Source organism: Aegilops tauschii, chromosome 2 (assembly GCF_002575655.3).
Source record: "Aegilops tauschii subsp. strangulata cultivar AL8/78 chromosome 2, Aet v6.0, whole genome shotgun sequence".
Taxonomy (NCBI): Eukaryota; Viridiplantae; Streptophyta; class Magnoliopsida; order Poales; family Poaceae; genus Aegilops; species Aegilops tauschii.
The window spans coordinates 51,326,106-51,342,802 of record NC_053036.3 but is presented as its reverse complement, the minus strand read 5'-3'; the positions used below and the strand labels follow the sequence as shown (position 1 = coordinate 51,342,802).

At 48.1% G+C, this 16,697-nt stretch overlaps 1 protein-coding gene across 1 annotated transcript in view; it reads left to right on the top strand.

The window, feature by feature from the left end:
• Positions 1-1,178, top strand: part of LOC109762303 (uncharacterized) — a 32,166-nt gene extending 30,988 nt beyond the window's left edge. The window contains exon 2 of the mRNA XM_020321139.1: positions 992-1,178. Within this exon, the coding sequence (XP_020176728.1) occupies positions 992-1,178 (187 nt within the window). The remainder of the gene's footprint in view (positions 1-991) is intronic.
• The last annotated feature ends 15,519 nt before the right edge of the window (positions 1,179-16,697 follow it).

Sequence of the window (16,697 nt, the reverse complement as noted above, 5' to 3'; positions counted from 1 at the left end):
AACCTCTCCCCATCTAGGGGGAGGCCATGGAGGAGGAAGCACAAGGGGGAGAACCTCTCCTCCTCTCTCTCGGTGGCGCCGGAGTGCCATCGGGAGGGGAATCATCGCCGCGGTGATCATCTTCATCAACATCACCATCCTCATCTTTTTTACGCGGTCCACTCTCTCGCACCCCGCTGTAATCCCTACTTGAACATGGTGCTTTATGCCACATATTATGATCCAATGATGTGTTGCCATCCTATGATGTATTGAGTAGATATCCTTTGTCCTTGGGTTGATTGATGATCTAGATTGGTATGAGTTGTATGTTTTATTTTGGTGCTGTCCTATTGTGCCCTCCGTGTCGTGCAAGCGTGAGGGATTCCTGCTGTAGGGTGTTGCAATACGTTCATGATTCACTTATAGTGGGTTGCTTGAGTGACAGAAGCATAAACCCGAGTAAGGGGGTTGTTGCGTATGGGATAAAGGGGACTTGATGCTTTAATGCAGTTTTACCTTAATGATCTTTAGTAGTTGCGGATGCTTGCTAGAGTTCCAATCATAAGTGCATATGATCCAAGAAGAGAAAGTATCTTAGTTTATGCCTCTCCCTCATATGAAATTGCAATAGTGATTACCGGTCTTGTTAACAATTGCATAGGATAATTCCGCACACCGATTCATCATTATTCCACACTCGCTATTTATAATATTTAGTAATATATTCTAACTTTATGATAACAACACCTACTTTTATGTTTTAGCTCTCCGATATCATGCAAAGTTATCCTCTTCATACCCACAACGTAGTTTTATTTCTCGTTTCTAGTTGGAAGCAAACGTTCGGTGTACGTAGAGTCGTATCAGTGGCAGATATGACTTGAGAGAATATTGATCTTACCTTTAGCTCCTTGTGGGTTCGACACTCCATACTTATCACTTCCACCTTTGGGAATTGCTACGATGATTCCCTGCACTTGGGGATTATCAGACGGTAGGGCGGAGGCAGCTTCGACCACGACGACGACGGCGCGGGCAGCACGGCATCGGGCGGCGGAGGCAAGCGGCGCGGATGCTGCTACAGCTGCGGCGAGCGCAACCACTTCAAGCGTGAATGCCCAAAGCTGCAGAAGGCACCGGCGGCGGAGCGGGCACGGCTGGCGGACGTCGACGTCGAGGACGCCGACCTCCTCTGAGCCGTGGCTTAGGGGGTGTGTGTTGGGTATAAGCCATGGCGGGACGCGTCGAGCGTGTGTGCGTGCGCGCGCCAGGAGTGTCAGGTCGTCCGTGCCCGTGTCCAGCCAGTGTCTAGGCATAGTCTAACCGCTGTCCAGGCATGGTCCGACTTGTGTATGGTCTTGCCATGGTCTGGGGTGTGTCCGACTAGTGCACAGGGTGCGTGCGTGTGTGGCCAGTCTGTTGGTGAATGTGAGAGGGGGGAGGGGGTGCGTGAGTTGGTTTATTGCGGGCTCTACGCGACCGGGACGTGTGCGTGCGTGTCGGGGGCACGGACTGAGCAGGCTGGACCGAGTGCTCCGCGTAGATGGGACGTGGGATAGTGCCCTGGGCGTGTCCATGGTATAAAGCCTCCTGTGTGCGTTGTAACTGCTGTGCCGGAGTTTTAGCTCGGGGAAAGAAAAGGCCGTACGTGCGGCTGGGCGTTCGAGCGCCAGAAATCACTGAGTCCACTGTGTGCTCCCTTCTTCCTTCCTTCCTCTTCTTCCTTGTGTCGTTTGAGCGCAGCAGAGAGAGAAGAGAGGGCTACGGGGTGAGAGAGAGAGAGAGCGCGCTAGGGCAGGAGCTTCGGTTCCAACAAATACCTCTGTTGAAGAAGTTCTGCAACTTGAATTATGTTACAAACATCTGAGTACAATATCATCCTTGTTGCAAAGCTAGCAGGTCAATCAGACGACCACCCCGTGTTTAATCCAGTGGCTACCAGGCAGCGGATCTTTTAGAAAGATCCACGGGCCAACGCGCAGCACTCTTCTTTCTGTTATAAAAAGTCGTGTTGTGAAAAAGGAAAGACAAATCGTATTTACAACAGATCCGGAGGAATTGCAACCCTGAAACAGGGTGGACAGAGTCAGACCTAGTAGACTCGAGTCTTAAAACGTGCACGGCGCTCCTGCCCCCAATAAATAGGATCGAAGGCTACTAACGAACCTCGAGCGGTGATGGCCATGGACGGTGAGCTGCTCGAGCCCCGACCTTGGGCGCCGTCCACGGGCTCCTCCGAGCAGGAGGCCGATGTGGAGACTGCTTCCGCTGACCACGGCAAGGAGCTCGCTGAGCAGCAGGACCTGACGGGCATCCTGCCCGAGGACATGCCAGCAAACGTCTTGCGCCACCTCGTGCCGCGCTGGCTCGCCGCGTCCCGCTGCGTCTGCCGGGACTGGCGCGCCACCGTCGACGCCCGCCGGCTCCTGCGCGCGGACCTCCTCCCGCTCTCGTTCCATGGCATCTTCCTCCACTTCGACCCGCACACGTTCCCCGAGTTGTTCGCCCGTCCCTCCTCCTCCACGGGCGCCCTCGCCATCAGCGGCGGGCTCGACTTCCTTCCGGACACCAGCACGTCCATCAAGGTTCCTCAGCACGGCTATCGTAAGGATTGTCGATATGGCATTGTGGATCACTGCAATGGCCTCCTCTTGCTCAGCAGATACGTGGTTAACCCTGCTACACGACGTTGCGATCATTTGCCCCTGTGCCCGCCGGCGCCCGAGCTTCCCTTGCAGATGGTTGGCCACGTCAGACAAATTACGTTCAATAGGTACCTGGTCTTTGATCCGATGGTGTCACCACACTACGAGGTGCTCGTGACCCCCCGTACGTTTTTCGTCGGTCATGGGAAAGAGATGGAGTATTTTGATCCCTTAGTGAAGGAATCTAGGCGGACGTCGGGTTCGTCGTCTTCATGGATCTTCCGTGTCTTCTCTTCAAAGACAGGTCAATGGGAGGAGAGGTCCTTTGTTCGAGAAGGGGGTGCTCCAGGGACCAACATCGCATACTCGCCGGTGGAATGGCGAGAACGCGCGGTCTACTAGCGAGGAGCACTTTACTTGCAACGCCAGGCTAATTTCGTGTTAAGGTTTGTTGTTTATCCTTTCTCATCTGCCTTCCCTTGGTGGAAGGATTTCTTTACTTTGGTAAGTTTTTATGTTCACATATTTCGAACAATGCTTTGGTTTTGCAGAATGTCCCTGTCCAACAACAAGTACTGCCTAATTGAACCAGCCATGGGCATGGGATTGAGCGTACATCCAACTCGTTATCTAGAAAGGTCAGAACAAGGGGTGTACTTTGCAGCTCTTGATAAGTATCGACTTCGGGTTTGGGTCCTTAGCGAATCATCTGGTCAAATGGAGTGGGTATTCAAGCATGACAATGACCTTGAGCACGCTCTATCACATCACCGCGGACAATTCCATGGACCTTGGGTGTTAAAAGATGTTAACTACAACTCATTTTGCTCCCATCTTCCAGGATACAAAAAGAAAGGTACAGTTGGAGATAACTTTGAATGGAACTCCGATAGCGATGACGATGAAGTAAAGACTGAAGGATGTTACCTAGCGGAGAACAAGAAAGCAAAAAATAAATGGAAACTCAATGATACTAACCCTGTCGAAGATTTTCAAATGGATGATGAAGTGTCTTATGGTTATAATCCTGATATTATAATACTCGGATTTCACCCTTATAGAGAGATCGTGTTCCTGACTAGTGGATCCAGGGAGAAGGGAGTGGCCTATCATTTGAGTACCTCAAAGGTCGAAGGCATAGGCAACATATGGCCAACAAACTATACCCAGTTCAATGGATTCTCTAGCCAACCCCCCATTATCAGATATTCTTTTACCTACACGCCGTGTTGGCTAGAAACATTTAGTTTAGAAGCTCATCTGAAACGTTGACAAACATGTTGGTTGGAATGTATTTGAGCACATGATTGTTTAGTCATTTTTAGTTTATACACGGATTTACAAGGATTGGTTCCTACATAAAAAAAATTGACCATCGTGTGTGTTATGTTTATGTTCGGTTACGGGTGCCTTAATTGTTAAATTTACCTGTTCTTTTATCTGCAATATTTTTTTGAAGGTTTTATCTGCAATATTTCATATCATGGCGAGTCCCACCCTGAGAGATCTCACTTTGATGGGGTGTCTTCTATGAGTATGATCACTTCCGTCCTAGTGAATGGTAGGTTCTCAATATATATAGCATAGAGTGCATATGCAAGTTTTTGTTAAAACATACAATTTCTATAATTTTCCAACTTTTATTGAAACACAAGTTTGGTTAAAACATACAATTAAAATTTTGCATAGTTGATTTGTTTTAGTACTCCCTCCAATCCTCGTTGGTTTAGTACAAAGTTGTACTAACTTTATACTAAGCCAATGACAAGTAATATGGACTAGAGGGAGTAACAAACATTAAAATGGTAAAAAAAAACTTAATTAATATTACACAATGTTGTTATGTGGTTACTCCGCTAAATAATAGAAATTAAAGTCATTAATTTATTAGTATGATAAAATAATTTTAGATAAATATTTGGTATGTAATTCTTATTTTAATTTGTCCTGTGAAGAAGAGGCGTACGTCCATGGCTCCCTGCGAGGCACTGCCACACAAAACAAATTGGCAAAGCAAACAAAATAATCAGCAAGAGCAAGAATCAGCAAGATTGACAAAGCTATTTTCACGGAACAGAGCAGGATCGGGCAGGAATCAGCAAGAATACCACATACCTGTGGGTGTAGGGTGGCGGCGAAGTTCCCATCAAAGCGTATGGTCAACGTGCTCCTCCTGCCATCCCCGGGGCACCAATGGGAGGGCTATGAACATCAGGTGGCGCTGTGTGGATGGCGGAAGACGCCCCATGAGGACGATCTCGTCCGCCTCCACCTCCTCGTCGGCAGTGGCGTCATCGGTGACGGCCCAACTCGCAAGAAGGTACACCAGGAGCACCCCGGCGAGGACTGCCGCCATAGTAAGGGCGTCATCCCTCCGCACAAGCCGCTCGATCAAGGCATGCAGGTCGAGGAAGTGCGACGTGGGGCAGAGCGCGAGCACGCGATTCTCGAAGTTCGCTGGCCTCCTCGCCATGAAGTTTCCCATGCTCTTCGCCAGCTTCTTCCCCTTCTTTAGCCAGCTGTAGATCCTCGCTAGCCTCCTAACGGCCCCTCGTGCTCCTGGTCCGACATAGCGCGTGTCTACGGGAGGAAGACGCGGGCCACACGGGCCGTTTCCATCGCGGCTGCCGTAGAGGAGGGTGTAGGTGGGAGGATGGAGGGGCACTTTTGTTATCATTATTATTACTTGCTCGTTACAAATTATCTTGCTACCAAACTATTTGTTACCGACAATTTCGGTGCCTGCAGAAAACACCTTGCTGAAAACCGCTTGTCATTTTCTTCTGCTCCTCGTTGGGTTCGACACCCTTACTCTTACTTATCGGAAGGACTACAATTGATCCCCTATACTTGTGGGTCATCACCCACGGTCGTAAATACGGTGAGTGAGTGTACACCATATACACAACCACTTGAGAGATGAACATACTGTTGTCATAGGGGATCGTTCCTCTCCATCTTCTTCCTCTAAGACCTTGGTAAAGCAGGAGGATAGGGGGAAGAATGACCATCATCGACGGTCGAAGTACCTAACATAAGAGCGAGGAATGTCTACCCGAAGGACAAATATGGAGTGTTGTCATAACAGTTTTATCTTTTTTATTGTCATAAAAATGTCTTTTATCTAAATGCCAACTTGTTTAATGCAATTTAGATGGAGGAGCCGAGACACCTTGTTAGGACTCCTACACTCGTAAACGGAACTCCTACTGCCGTAGACATCGTCATGAGGGTGGCTCAATACACAAAGATCGTGCTCGCCTATGTCGAGAGTGCTCGAGCAGCCACTGAGAGCGCTCAAGCATACGTCGAGAGCGCTGCAGCATATGCCGAGAGCGCAAGAACAGTCATTGAGAGCACTAGAGTAGCCGCCAAGAGTGCGCGAGTAGCCGTCGAAGCTGCGAGGACCTACTACTTGTGAGCTGCGTTGGGATTTTCCCTGAACAAGAGAGGAGATGCAATATAGTAGAGATAAGTATTTCCCTCGGTGAGAACCAAGGTTATCGAACCAGTAGGAGATGCAATACAGTAGAGATAAGTATTTCCCTTAGTGAGAAATAAGGTTATCGAACCAGTAGGAGAGTCACACAAAGCCTCGTGAACAGCACCTACACACACAAAAGCAAATACTTGCACCAACGCGGGCAAGAGGGTTGTCAATCCCCTTGAACTCGTTACTTGCAAGGATCAAATATCGTAATGGTAGATAGATAAATTGCAAAACAAAATAAAGGAAATAAAATTGCAGCAAAGGTGTTTTGGATTTTTTTAATATAATTAGAGTAGACCCGGGGGCATAGTTTTCACTAGAGGCTTCTCTCTTGAACACATAGCATACGGTGGGTGAACAAATTACTGTTGAGCAATTGATAGAAAAGCGCATAGTTATGAAGATATTCAAGGCAATGATCATGTATATAGGCATCATGTCAGAGACAAGTAGACCGACTCCTGTCTGCATCTACTACTATTACTCCACACATTGACCATTATCCAGCATGCATCTAGGGTATTAAGTTAATAGAAGCAGAGTAACGCCTTAAGCAAGATGACATAATGTAGACAAAGTAAACCCAACTAATATGAATAAACCTGTGACGCCCCCGATTTGACCGTACACTAATCATGCACGCAAATGTGTACGACCAAGATCAGAGACTCACGGGAAGATATCACAACACAACTCTAAAACATAAATAAGTCATACAAGCATCATAATACAAGCCAGGGGCCTCGAGGGCTCGAATACAAGTGCTCGATCACAGACGAGTCAGCGGAAGCAACAATATCTGAGTACAGACATAAGTTAAACAAGTTTGCCTTAAGAAGGCTAGCACAAACTGGGATACAGATCGAACGAGGCGCAGGCCTCCTGCCTGGGATCCTCCTAACTACTCCTGGTCGTCGTCAGCGGCCTGCACATAGTAGTAGGCACCTCCAGTGTCGTAGGAGTCGTCATCAACGGTGGCGTCTGGCTCCTGGGCTCCAACATCTGGTTGCGACAACCAGATAGAAAGGAAAGGGGGAAAAGAGGGAGAGAAGCAACCGTGAGTACTCATCCAAAGTACTCGCAAGCAAGGAGCTATACTACATATGCATGGGTATATGTGTAAAGGGGCATATCAGTGGACTGAACTGCAGAATGCCAGAATAAAAGGGGGATAGCTAATCCTGTCGAAGACTACGCTTCTGGCAGCCTCCATCTTGCAGCATGTAGAAGAGAGTAGATTGAAGTCCTCCAAGTAGCATCGCATAGCATAATCCTACCCGGCGATCCCCTCCTCGTCGCCCTGTTAGAGAGCGATCACCGGGTTGTATCTGGCACTTGGAAGGGTGTATTTTATTCAGTATCCGGTTCTAGTTGTCATAAGGTCAAGGTACAACTCCGGGTCGTCCTTTTACCGAGGGACACGGCTATTCGAATAGATAAACTTCCCTGCAGGGGTGCACCACATAACCCAACACGCTCGATCCCATTTGGCCGGACACACTTTCCTGGGTCATGCCCGGCCTCAGAAGATCAACACGTCGCAGCCCCACCTAAGCACAACAGAGAGGTCAGCACGCCGGTCTAACCCTATGCGCGCAGGGGTCTGGGCCCATCGCCCTATGCACACCTGCACGTTGCGTACGCGGCCGGAAGCAGACCTAGCCTAGTGGCGTTCCAGTCCAATCCGGCGCGCGCCACTCAGTCGCTGACGTCACGAAGGCTTCGGCTGATACCACGACGCCGGGATACCCATAACTACTCCCGCGTAGATGGTTAGTGCGTATAGACCAAATGGCCAGACTCAGATCAAATACCAAGATCTCGTTAAGCGTGTTAAGTAACCGCGAACGCCGACCAGGGCCAGGCCCACCTCTCACCTGGGTGGTCTCAACCTGCCCTGTCGCTCCGCCACAAGGATCCACTTGCGGGTACTCCTACGAGCCGACCCGACTTTAGTCATCACATGTGTCATGTATGTAGTATATAAGTATATACCCGTGATCACCGCCCAGGTGATCACGGCCCGATAGTATAGCACAGCAGACGGACAAGAATGTAGGGCCACTGATGGAAATCTAGCATCCTATACTAAGCATGTAGGATTGCAGGTAAAGGTATCAACAGTAGTAGCAAGGATAGGCTATGCATTAGGATAGGATATCGAAAAGCAGTAACATGCTACACTACTCTAATGCAAGCAGTATAGAGAAGAATAGGCGATATCTGGTGATCAAGGGGGGGGGCTTGCCTGGTTGCTCTGGCAAGTAGGAGGGGTCGTCAACTCCGTAGTCGAACTGGGCAGCAACAGTGTCGGTCTCGTAGTCTACCGGAGAGGAGAGGGGGAAGAAACAGTAAATACAATGCAAACATAAGCACGACGATGCGTGACATGCCAATGAACGGTGCTAGGTGTGCCCTAACGCGACAGTAGGTGGTACCGGCGAAGGGGGGGGAACATCCGGGAGGTATTCCCGATGTTTCGCGTTATCGGACAGACGGACCGGAGGGGGAAGTTGCTAGTTCGATAGGTTAGGGGGTTGTGGTGGACGAACGGACTGCGTATTCGGATTCGTCTCGTCGTTCTGAGCAACTTTCATATAGAAAACATTTTCATCCGAGTTACGGTTTAAAAGATATGAATTTTCAAAGTTTATTTGAATTTCTGGAATTATTTAAATTAAGCAAAAATGAATTATGACGTCAGCATGAGGCAATGCTGACGTCAGCAGGTCAACAGGTCGGCTGACCAGTCAAACCAGACAGGTGGGTCCAGTGGGACCCACATGTCAGCCTCTGTTAGTCTAATATTTGTTTAAACTAAACTAACAGTCTAATTAGAGGGGTGGGCCCCATATGTCAGTGAGTGATTAGTTAATCTAATTATTTTTATTTATAAAACATTTTTCTTTTTCTTTTTCTTTTTTAATTTTTGCGGCGGGGCCCGCACGTCAGTGACTGGGCCTGCCCAGTCAGCACGTTGACCCAGTCAACGGGGCCCACGGGGCCCACTGGCAGGGGCACTGGGGTGGCCCCAGGCCAGCCACGTCGGCGGCAGGTCAGTACGGCGGCCGGAGCAATTCCGGCGAGCCAAACGCGGCGGCGCGGCTCGGGAGGGGTGCGGGTTTCACGCACAGGGGGTTTGCGGGGGCGTGGCTGGGCGCGTTCGACGCGGCTCGGCGCCACGCGTCCAACGGTGGTGGCCGGAGGGGCTGGAACGGGCGGGGGCGAGCGCTACGCGCTCGCCGGCGGCGAGGTGCTACGGGCTGGGGCGGGTGCGGCGTTAGAGCGCGCGAGCGGCCGAACTATCTAGCTAGGCGGGTGCGGTACGATGCGGTCGAACTAGCGGGCCTACGCCCGTGACCATTTGGTCACCGGAGACCCGCCGGCGGCGAGCTCCGCGGCGCGGCGTTCGGGCGCGCGTGGAAACAGCGGCTACGGTACGCGGGCGAGCTAACGGAGAGGGGGAGGAGAAGCGGGAGCTCACAGCGGAGCCGTAGGGAGTGGCAGTGAGCTCGGGGAGGGCGCGGGGTAGCCGGAATCGGCGACGAACGCCGGCGACCCGAAGGTTGAAGACGAGCTCGTGGAGGTCGGTGCAGAGGCGCTCGGCTCGTTCCCGATGGCGTAGTCGACGTAGTCGACGGCGGGGAGCCGTTCGGGCACGTCGTTGGGGCAATCGGGGCACGGTGGCCGCGGGAACGACGGTGAACGGCGGCGAGCACACTCGGGCAGAGGGGATCGAAGGGGAGAGGGAGGTGGATCTGGCGGGGGAAGGCACAGAGGCCGAGAGGGAGAGCGGGGGTGAGTGGGGGAGAGGCCCGAGGAGGCGGGGGTGCTGGCGCCCTTATCCTCCCCGTCGCCGGCGAGGGGGTGCGGCGGGGACGGCCCCTGTTCCGACCCCGGTCGGGGGAACAGGGAAGGGGACGCGGGGGAGAGGTGGGCTGGCCGGCTGGGCCGGGGGTCGGCCCAGTTGGGCCAGCGGTCCAGTGGGGGGGGGAAGGGCCTTCTCTCTTTTTTTTCTTTTTCGTTGTCTGTTCTGTTTTCTGTTTTCTTTTTATTTGTTTATTTTCTTTTCTGTTTTATTTCATTTAAAAGTATTTAGATATTTTATAAAAATGTGTTTTCTCCACCATAATTACCAGTGTATTATTTGGCACCCACCGAACATTTTTGTTCAAATTTTTGAAAACTTTTATTTTCCACTTTGATTTTAATTGAAGTTTGAACTAGGAGTTTGAAAAGGAAGGTGATTCAAATGTGATCAAGCCCTGTTTAGCAACATGATTAGCTTAATCACAGGGAGTTACTGTAGCATGATTCTCAGGGTGTTACAAATCTCTTCCACTACAAAAAATCTCGTCCCGAGATTTAGGAGGTAGAAGGAAACATTGCGGGGTATTCTTCGCGCAGACGATCCTCTTGTTCCCATCGTTTTATCCTTAACAGAAACAATACAAATACGTGTCTTGTCTCTTTCTGTCACTAGAATATAGTGTTGGGTTACGTAGTAATTTCAAAAAAAATCCTACGCACACGCAAGATCATGGTGATGCATAGCAACGAGAGGGGAGAGTGTTGTCTACGTACCCTCATAGACCGTAAGCGGAAGCGTTATGACAACGTGGTTGATGTAGTCATACATCTTCATGATCGACCGATCCTAGCACCGAAGGTACGGCACCTCCGCGATCTGCACACGTTCGGCTTGGTGACGTCCCACGAACTAACGATCCAGCAGAGTGTCGGGGAAGAGCTTCGTCAGCACGACGTCATGATGATGGTCATGATGAAGCTACCGGCGCAGGGCTTCGCCTAAGCACTACGACGATATGACCGAGGTGGATTATGGTGGAGGGGGCACCGCACACGGCTAAGGGATCAATGATCAACTTGTGTGTCTATGGGGTGCCCCCTGGCCACGTATATAAAGGATGGAGGGAGGAGGAGGCCGGCCCTCATAGGGCGCGCCCAAAGTGTGGAGTCCAACTAGGACCCCCTAGTCCTAGTAGGATTCCACCTCCCACATGGAATAGGAAAAAGGGAAGGGAGAAGGAGAAGGAAGGAAGGGGGCGCCCCCTTTCCCTAGTCCAATTCGGACCAGTCCATGGGGAAGGGGCGCGGCCACCCTTGAGGCCTTTCTCTCCTTTCCCGTATGGCCCATTAAGGCCCAATACGAATTCCCGTAACTCTTCGGTACTCCAAAAAATACCCGAATCACTCGGAACCTTTCCGATGTCCGAATATAGCATTCTAATATATCGATCTTTACGTCTCGACCATTTTGAGACTCCTCATCATGTCCCCGATCTCATCCGGGACTCCGAACAAACTTCGGTCATCAAATCACATAACTCATAATACAAATCGTCATAGAACGTTAAGCGTGCGGACCCTACGGGTTCGAGAACTATGTAGACATGACCGAGACTCATCTCCAGTCAATAACCAATAGCGGAACCTGGATGCTCATATTGGTTCCTAAATATTCTACGAAGATCTTTATCGGTCAAACCGCATAACAACATGCGTTGTTCCCTTTGTCATCGGTATGTTACTTGCCCGAAATTCGATCGTCGGTATCTCAATACCTAGTTCAATCTCGTTATCGGCAAGTCTCTTTACTCGTTCTGTAATGCATCATCCCGCAACTAACTCATTAGTCACAATGCTTGCAAGGCTTATAGTGATGTGCATTACCGAGAGGGCCCAGAGATACCTCTCTGATACACGGAGTGACAAATCCTAATCTCGATCTATGCCAACTCAACAAACTGTTGGAGAACGTAGTAATTTCAAAAAAAATCCTACGCACACACAGGATCATGGTGATGCATAAAAACGAGAGGGGAGAGTGTGTCCACGTACCCTCGTAGACCGAAAGCGGAAGCGTTAGCACAACGTGGTTGATGTAGTCGTACGTCTTCATCATCCGACCGATCAAGTACCGAACGTACGGCACCTCCGAGTTCAGCACACGTTCAACTCGATGACGTCCCTCGAACTCCGATCCAGCCGAGCTTTGAGGGAGAGTTCCATCAGCACGACGGCGTGGTGATGATGATGATGTTCTACCGACGCAGGGCTTCGCCTAAGCACCGCTACAATATGACCGAGGTGGACTATGGTGGAGGGGGGCACCGCACACGGCTAAAAGATCAATGATCAATTGTTGTGTCTCTAGGGGGTGCCTCCCTCCCCGTATATAAAGGAGTGGAGGAGGGGGAGGGGGCCGGCCACCCTTGGCGCGCCCCATGAGGAGTCCTACTCCCACCGAGAGTAGGACTCCCCCCATTCCATGTTGGAGTAGGAGAGGAGAGGGAAGGAGAGAGAGGGGGAAAGGAAAGGGGGGGCGCCGCCCCCCCCCCCTCCTTGTCCAATTCAGACTTGGGGGGGAGGGGCGCGCGGCTGCCCCTTGGCCGACTCTCCTGTTCCACCACTTGGGCCCATGAGGCCCAATAACCTCCGGCGGGTTCCGGTAACCCCCCGGTACTCCGGTATATATCTGATAACCCCCGGAACCATTCCGGTGTCCGAATATAGTCATCCAATATATCAATCTTCATGTCTCGACCATTTCGAGACTCATCGTTATGTCCGTGATCACATCGGGGACTCCGAACTACCTTCGGTACATCAAAACACATAAACTCATAATATAACCGTCATCGAACTTTAAGCGTGCGGACCCTACGGGTTCGAGAACTATGTAGACATGACCGAGACACGTCTCCGGTCAATAACCAATAGCGGAACCTGGATGCTCATATTGGCTCCCACATATTCTACGAAGATCTTTATCGGTCAAACCGCATAACAACATACGTTGTTCCCTTTGTCATCGGTATGTTACTTGCCCGAGATTCGATTGTCGGTATCTCAATACCTAGTTCAATCTCGTTACCGGCAAGTCTCTTTACTCGTTCTGTAATACATCATCCCGCAACTAACTCATTTGTTGCAATGCTTGCAAGGCTGATGATGATGTGCATTACCGAGAGGGCCCAGAGATACCTCTCCGACAATCGGAGTGACAAATCCTAATCTCGAAATACGCCAACCCAACAAGTACCTTCGGAGACACCTGTAGAACATGTATAAGTCATGAAGAAAGCAATAGCAGAATGCTAAACGATCAAGTGCTAAGCTAACGGAATGGGTCAAGTCAATCACATCATTCTCCTAATGATGTGATCCAGTTAATCAAATGACAACTCATGTCTATGGCTAGGAAACATAACCATCTTTGATCAACGAGCTAGTCAAGTAGAGGCATACTAGTGACACTCTGTTTGTCTATGTATTCACACATGTATCATGTTTCCAGTTAATACAATTCTAGCATGAATAATAAACATTTATCATGTAATAAGGAAATAAATAATAACTTTATTATTGCCTCTAGGGCATATTTCCTTCAGTCTCCCACTTGCACTAGAGTTAATAATCTAGTTCACATCGCCATGTGATTTAACACCAATAGTTCACATAACCATGTGATTAACACCTATAGTTCACATCGTCATGTGACCAACACCCAAAGGGTTTACTAGAGTCTAGTTCACATCGCTATGTGATTAACACCCAAAGAGTACTAAGGTGTGATCATGTTTTGCTTATGAGAGAAGTTTAGTCAACGGGTTTGCCGCATTCAGATCTGTATGTATTTTGCAAACTTCTATGTCAACAATGTTCTGCACGGAGCTACTCTAGCTAATTGCTCCCACTTTCAATATGCATCCAGATTGAGACTTAGAGTCATCTGGATCAGTGTCAAAATTTGCATCGACGTAACCCTTTACGACGAACCTTTTGTCACCTCCATAATCGAGAAACATATCTTCATTCCACTAAGGATAATTTTGACCGCTATCCAGTGATCTACTCCTAGATCACTATTGTACTCCCTTTGCCAAACTCAGTGTAGGGTATACAATAGGTCTGGTACACAGCATGGCATACTTTATAGAACCTATGGCTGAGGCATAGGGAATGACTTTCATTCTTGCTCTATTTTCTGCCGTGGCCGGGCTTTGAGTCTTACTCAAATTTCACACCTTGTAACACAGGCAAGAACTCTTTCTTTGACTGTTGCATTTTGAACCACTTCAAAATCTTGTCAAGGTATGTACTCATTGAAAAAACTTATCAAGCGTCTTGATCTATCTCTATAGATCTTGATGTTCAATATGTAAGTAGCTTCACCGAAGTCTTTCTTTGAAAAACTCCTTTCAAATACTCCTTTATGGTTTCCAGAAAATTCTACATTATTTCCGATCAACAATATGTCATTCACATATATTTATCAGAAATGTTGTAGTGCTCCCACTCACTTTCTTGTAAATATAGGCTTCTCCAAAAGTCTGTATAAAACCATATGCTTTGATCACACTATCAAAACATTTATTCCAACTCCGAGAGGCTTGCACCAGTCCATAAATGGATCGCTGGAGCTTGCACACTTTGTTAGCTCCCTTTGGATCGATAAAACCTTCAAGTTGCATCATATACAACTCTTCTTCCAGAAATCCATTCATGAATGCAGTCTTTACATCCATTTGCCAAATTTCATAATCATAAAATGCGGCAATTGCTAACATGATTCGGACGGACTTAAGCATCGCTATGGGTGAGAAGGTCTCATCGTAGTCAATCCCTTGAACTTGTCGAAAACCTTTCACAACAAGTCGAGATTTATAGACAGTAACATTACCGTCAGCGTCTGTCTTCTTCTTGAAGATCCATTTATTCTCAATTGCTTGCCGATCATCGGGCAAGTCAACCAAAGTCCACACTTTGTTCTCATACATGGATCCCATCTCAGATTTGATGGTCTCAAGCCATTTTGCGGAATCTGGGCTCACCATCGCTTCTTCATAGTTCGTAGGTTCGTCATGGTCTAGTAACATTACCTCCAGAACAGGATTACCGTACCACTCTAGTGTGGATCTCACTCTGGTTGACCTACGAGGTTCGATAGTAACTTGGTCTGAAGCTTCATGATCATCATCATTAGCTTCCTCACTAATTGGTGTAGGTGTCACAGGAACCGGTTTCTGTGATGAACTACTTTCCAATAAGGGAGCAGGTACAGTTACCTCATCAAGTTCTACTTTCCTCCCACTCACTTCTTTCGAGAGAAACTCCTTCTCCAGAAAGGATCCATTCTTAGCAACGAATAACTTGCCTTCGGATCTGTGATAGAAGGTGTACCCAACTATCTCCTTTGGGTATCCTATGAAGACACATTTCTCCTATTTGGGTTTGAGCTTATCAGGATGAAACTTTTTCTTATAAGCATCACAACCCCAAACTTTAAGAAACGACAACTTTGGTTTTTTGCCAAACCACAGTTCATACGGTGCCGTCTCATCGGATTTAGATGGTGCCCTTTTTAACGTGAATGCAGCTGTCTCTAATGCATAACCCCAAAACTATAGTTGTAAATCGGTAAGAAACATCATAGATTGCACTATATCCAATAAAGTACGGTTATGACATTCGGACACACCATTATGTTGTGGTTTTCTAGGTGGCACGAATTTGTGAAACTATTCCACATTGTTTTAGTTGAAGACCAAACTCGTAACTCAAATATTTGTCTCCGCGATCAAATCGTAGAAACTTTATTTTCTTGTCACGATGATTTTCCACTTCACTCTGAAATTCTTTGAACTTTTCAAATGTTTCAGTCTTTATGTTTCATCAAGTAGATATACCCATATCTTGCTCAAATCATCTGTGAAGGTCAGAAAATAACGATACCCGCCGCGAGCCTCAACACTCATCGGACCGCATACATCAGTATGTATTATTTCCAATAAGTCAGTTGCTCGCTCCATTGTTCCAGAGAACGGAGTCTTAGTCATCTTGCCCATGAGGCATGGTTCGCAAGCATCAAGTGATTCATAATCAAGTGATTCCAAAAGCCCATCAGCATGGAGTTTCTTCATGTGCTTTACACCAATATGACCTAAATGGCAGTGCCACAAATAAGTTGCACTATCATTATTAACTTTACATCTTTTGGCTTCAATATTATGAATATGTGTATCACTACGATCGAGATCCAACAAACCATTTTCATTGGGTGTATGACCATAAAAGGTTTTATTCATGTAAACAGAACAACAATTATTCTCTAACTTAAATGAATAACCGTATTGCAATAAACATGATCAAATCATATTCATGCTCAACGCAAACACCAAATAACACTTATTTAGGTTCAACACTAATCCCGAAAGTATAGGGAGTGTGCGATGATGATCATATCAATCTTGGAGCCACTTCCAATACACATCGTCACTTCATCCTTAACTAGTTTCTGTTCATTATGCAACTTCCGTTTCGAGTTACTTCTCTTTAGCAACTGAACCAGTATCAAGTACCGAGGGGTTGCTATAAACACTAGTAAAGTACACATCAATAACATGTATATCAAATATACTTTTGTTCACTTTGTCATCCTTCTTACCCGCCAATTATTTGGGGTAGTACCGCTTCCAGTGACCAGTCCTTTTTGCAGTAGAAGCACTCAGTATCAGGCTTAGGTCCAAACTTGGGCTTCTTGACTTGAGCAACAA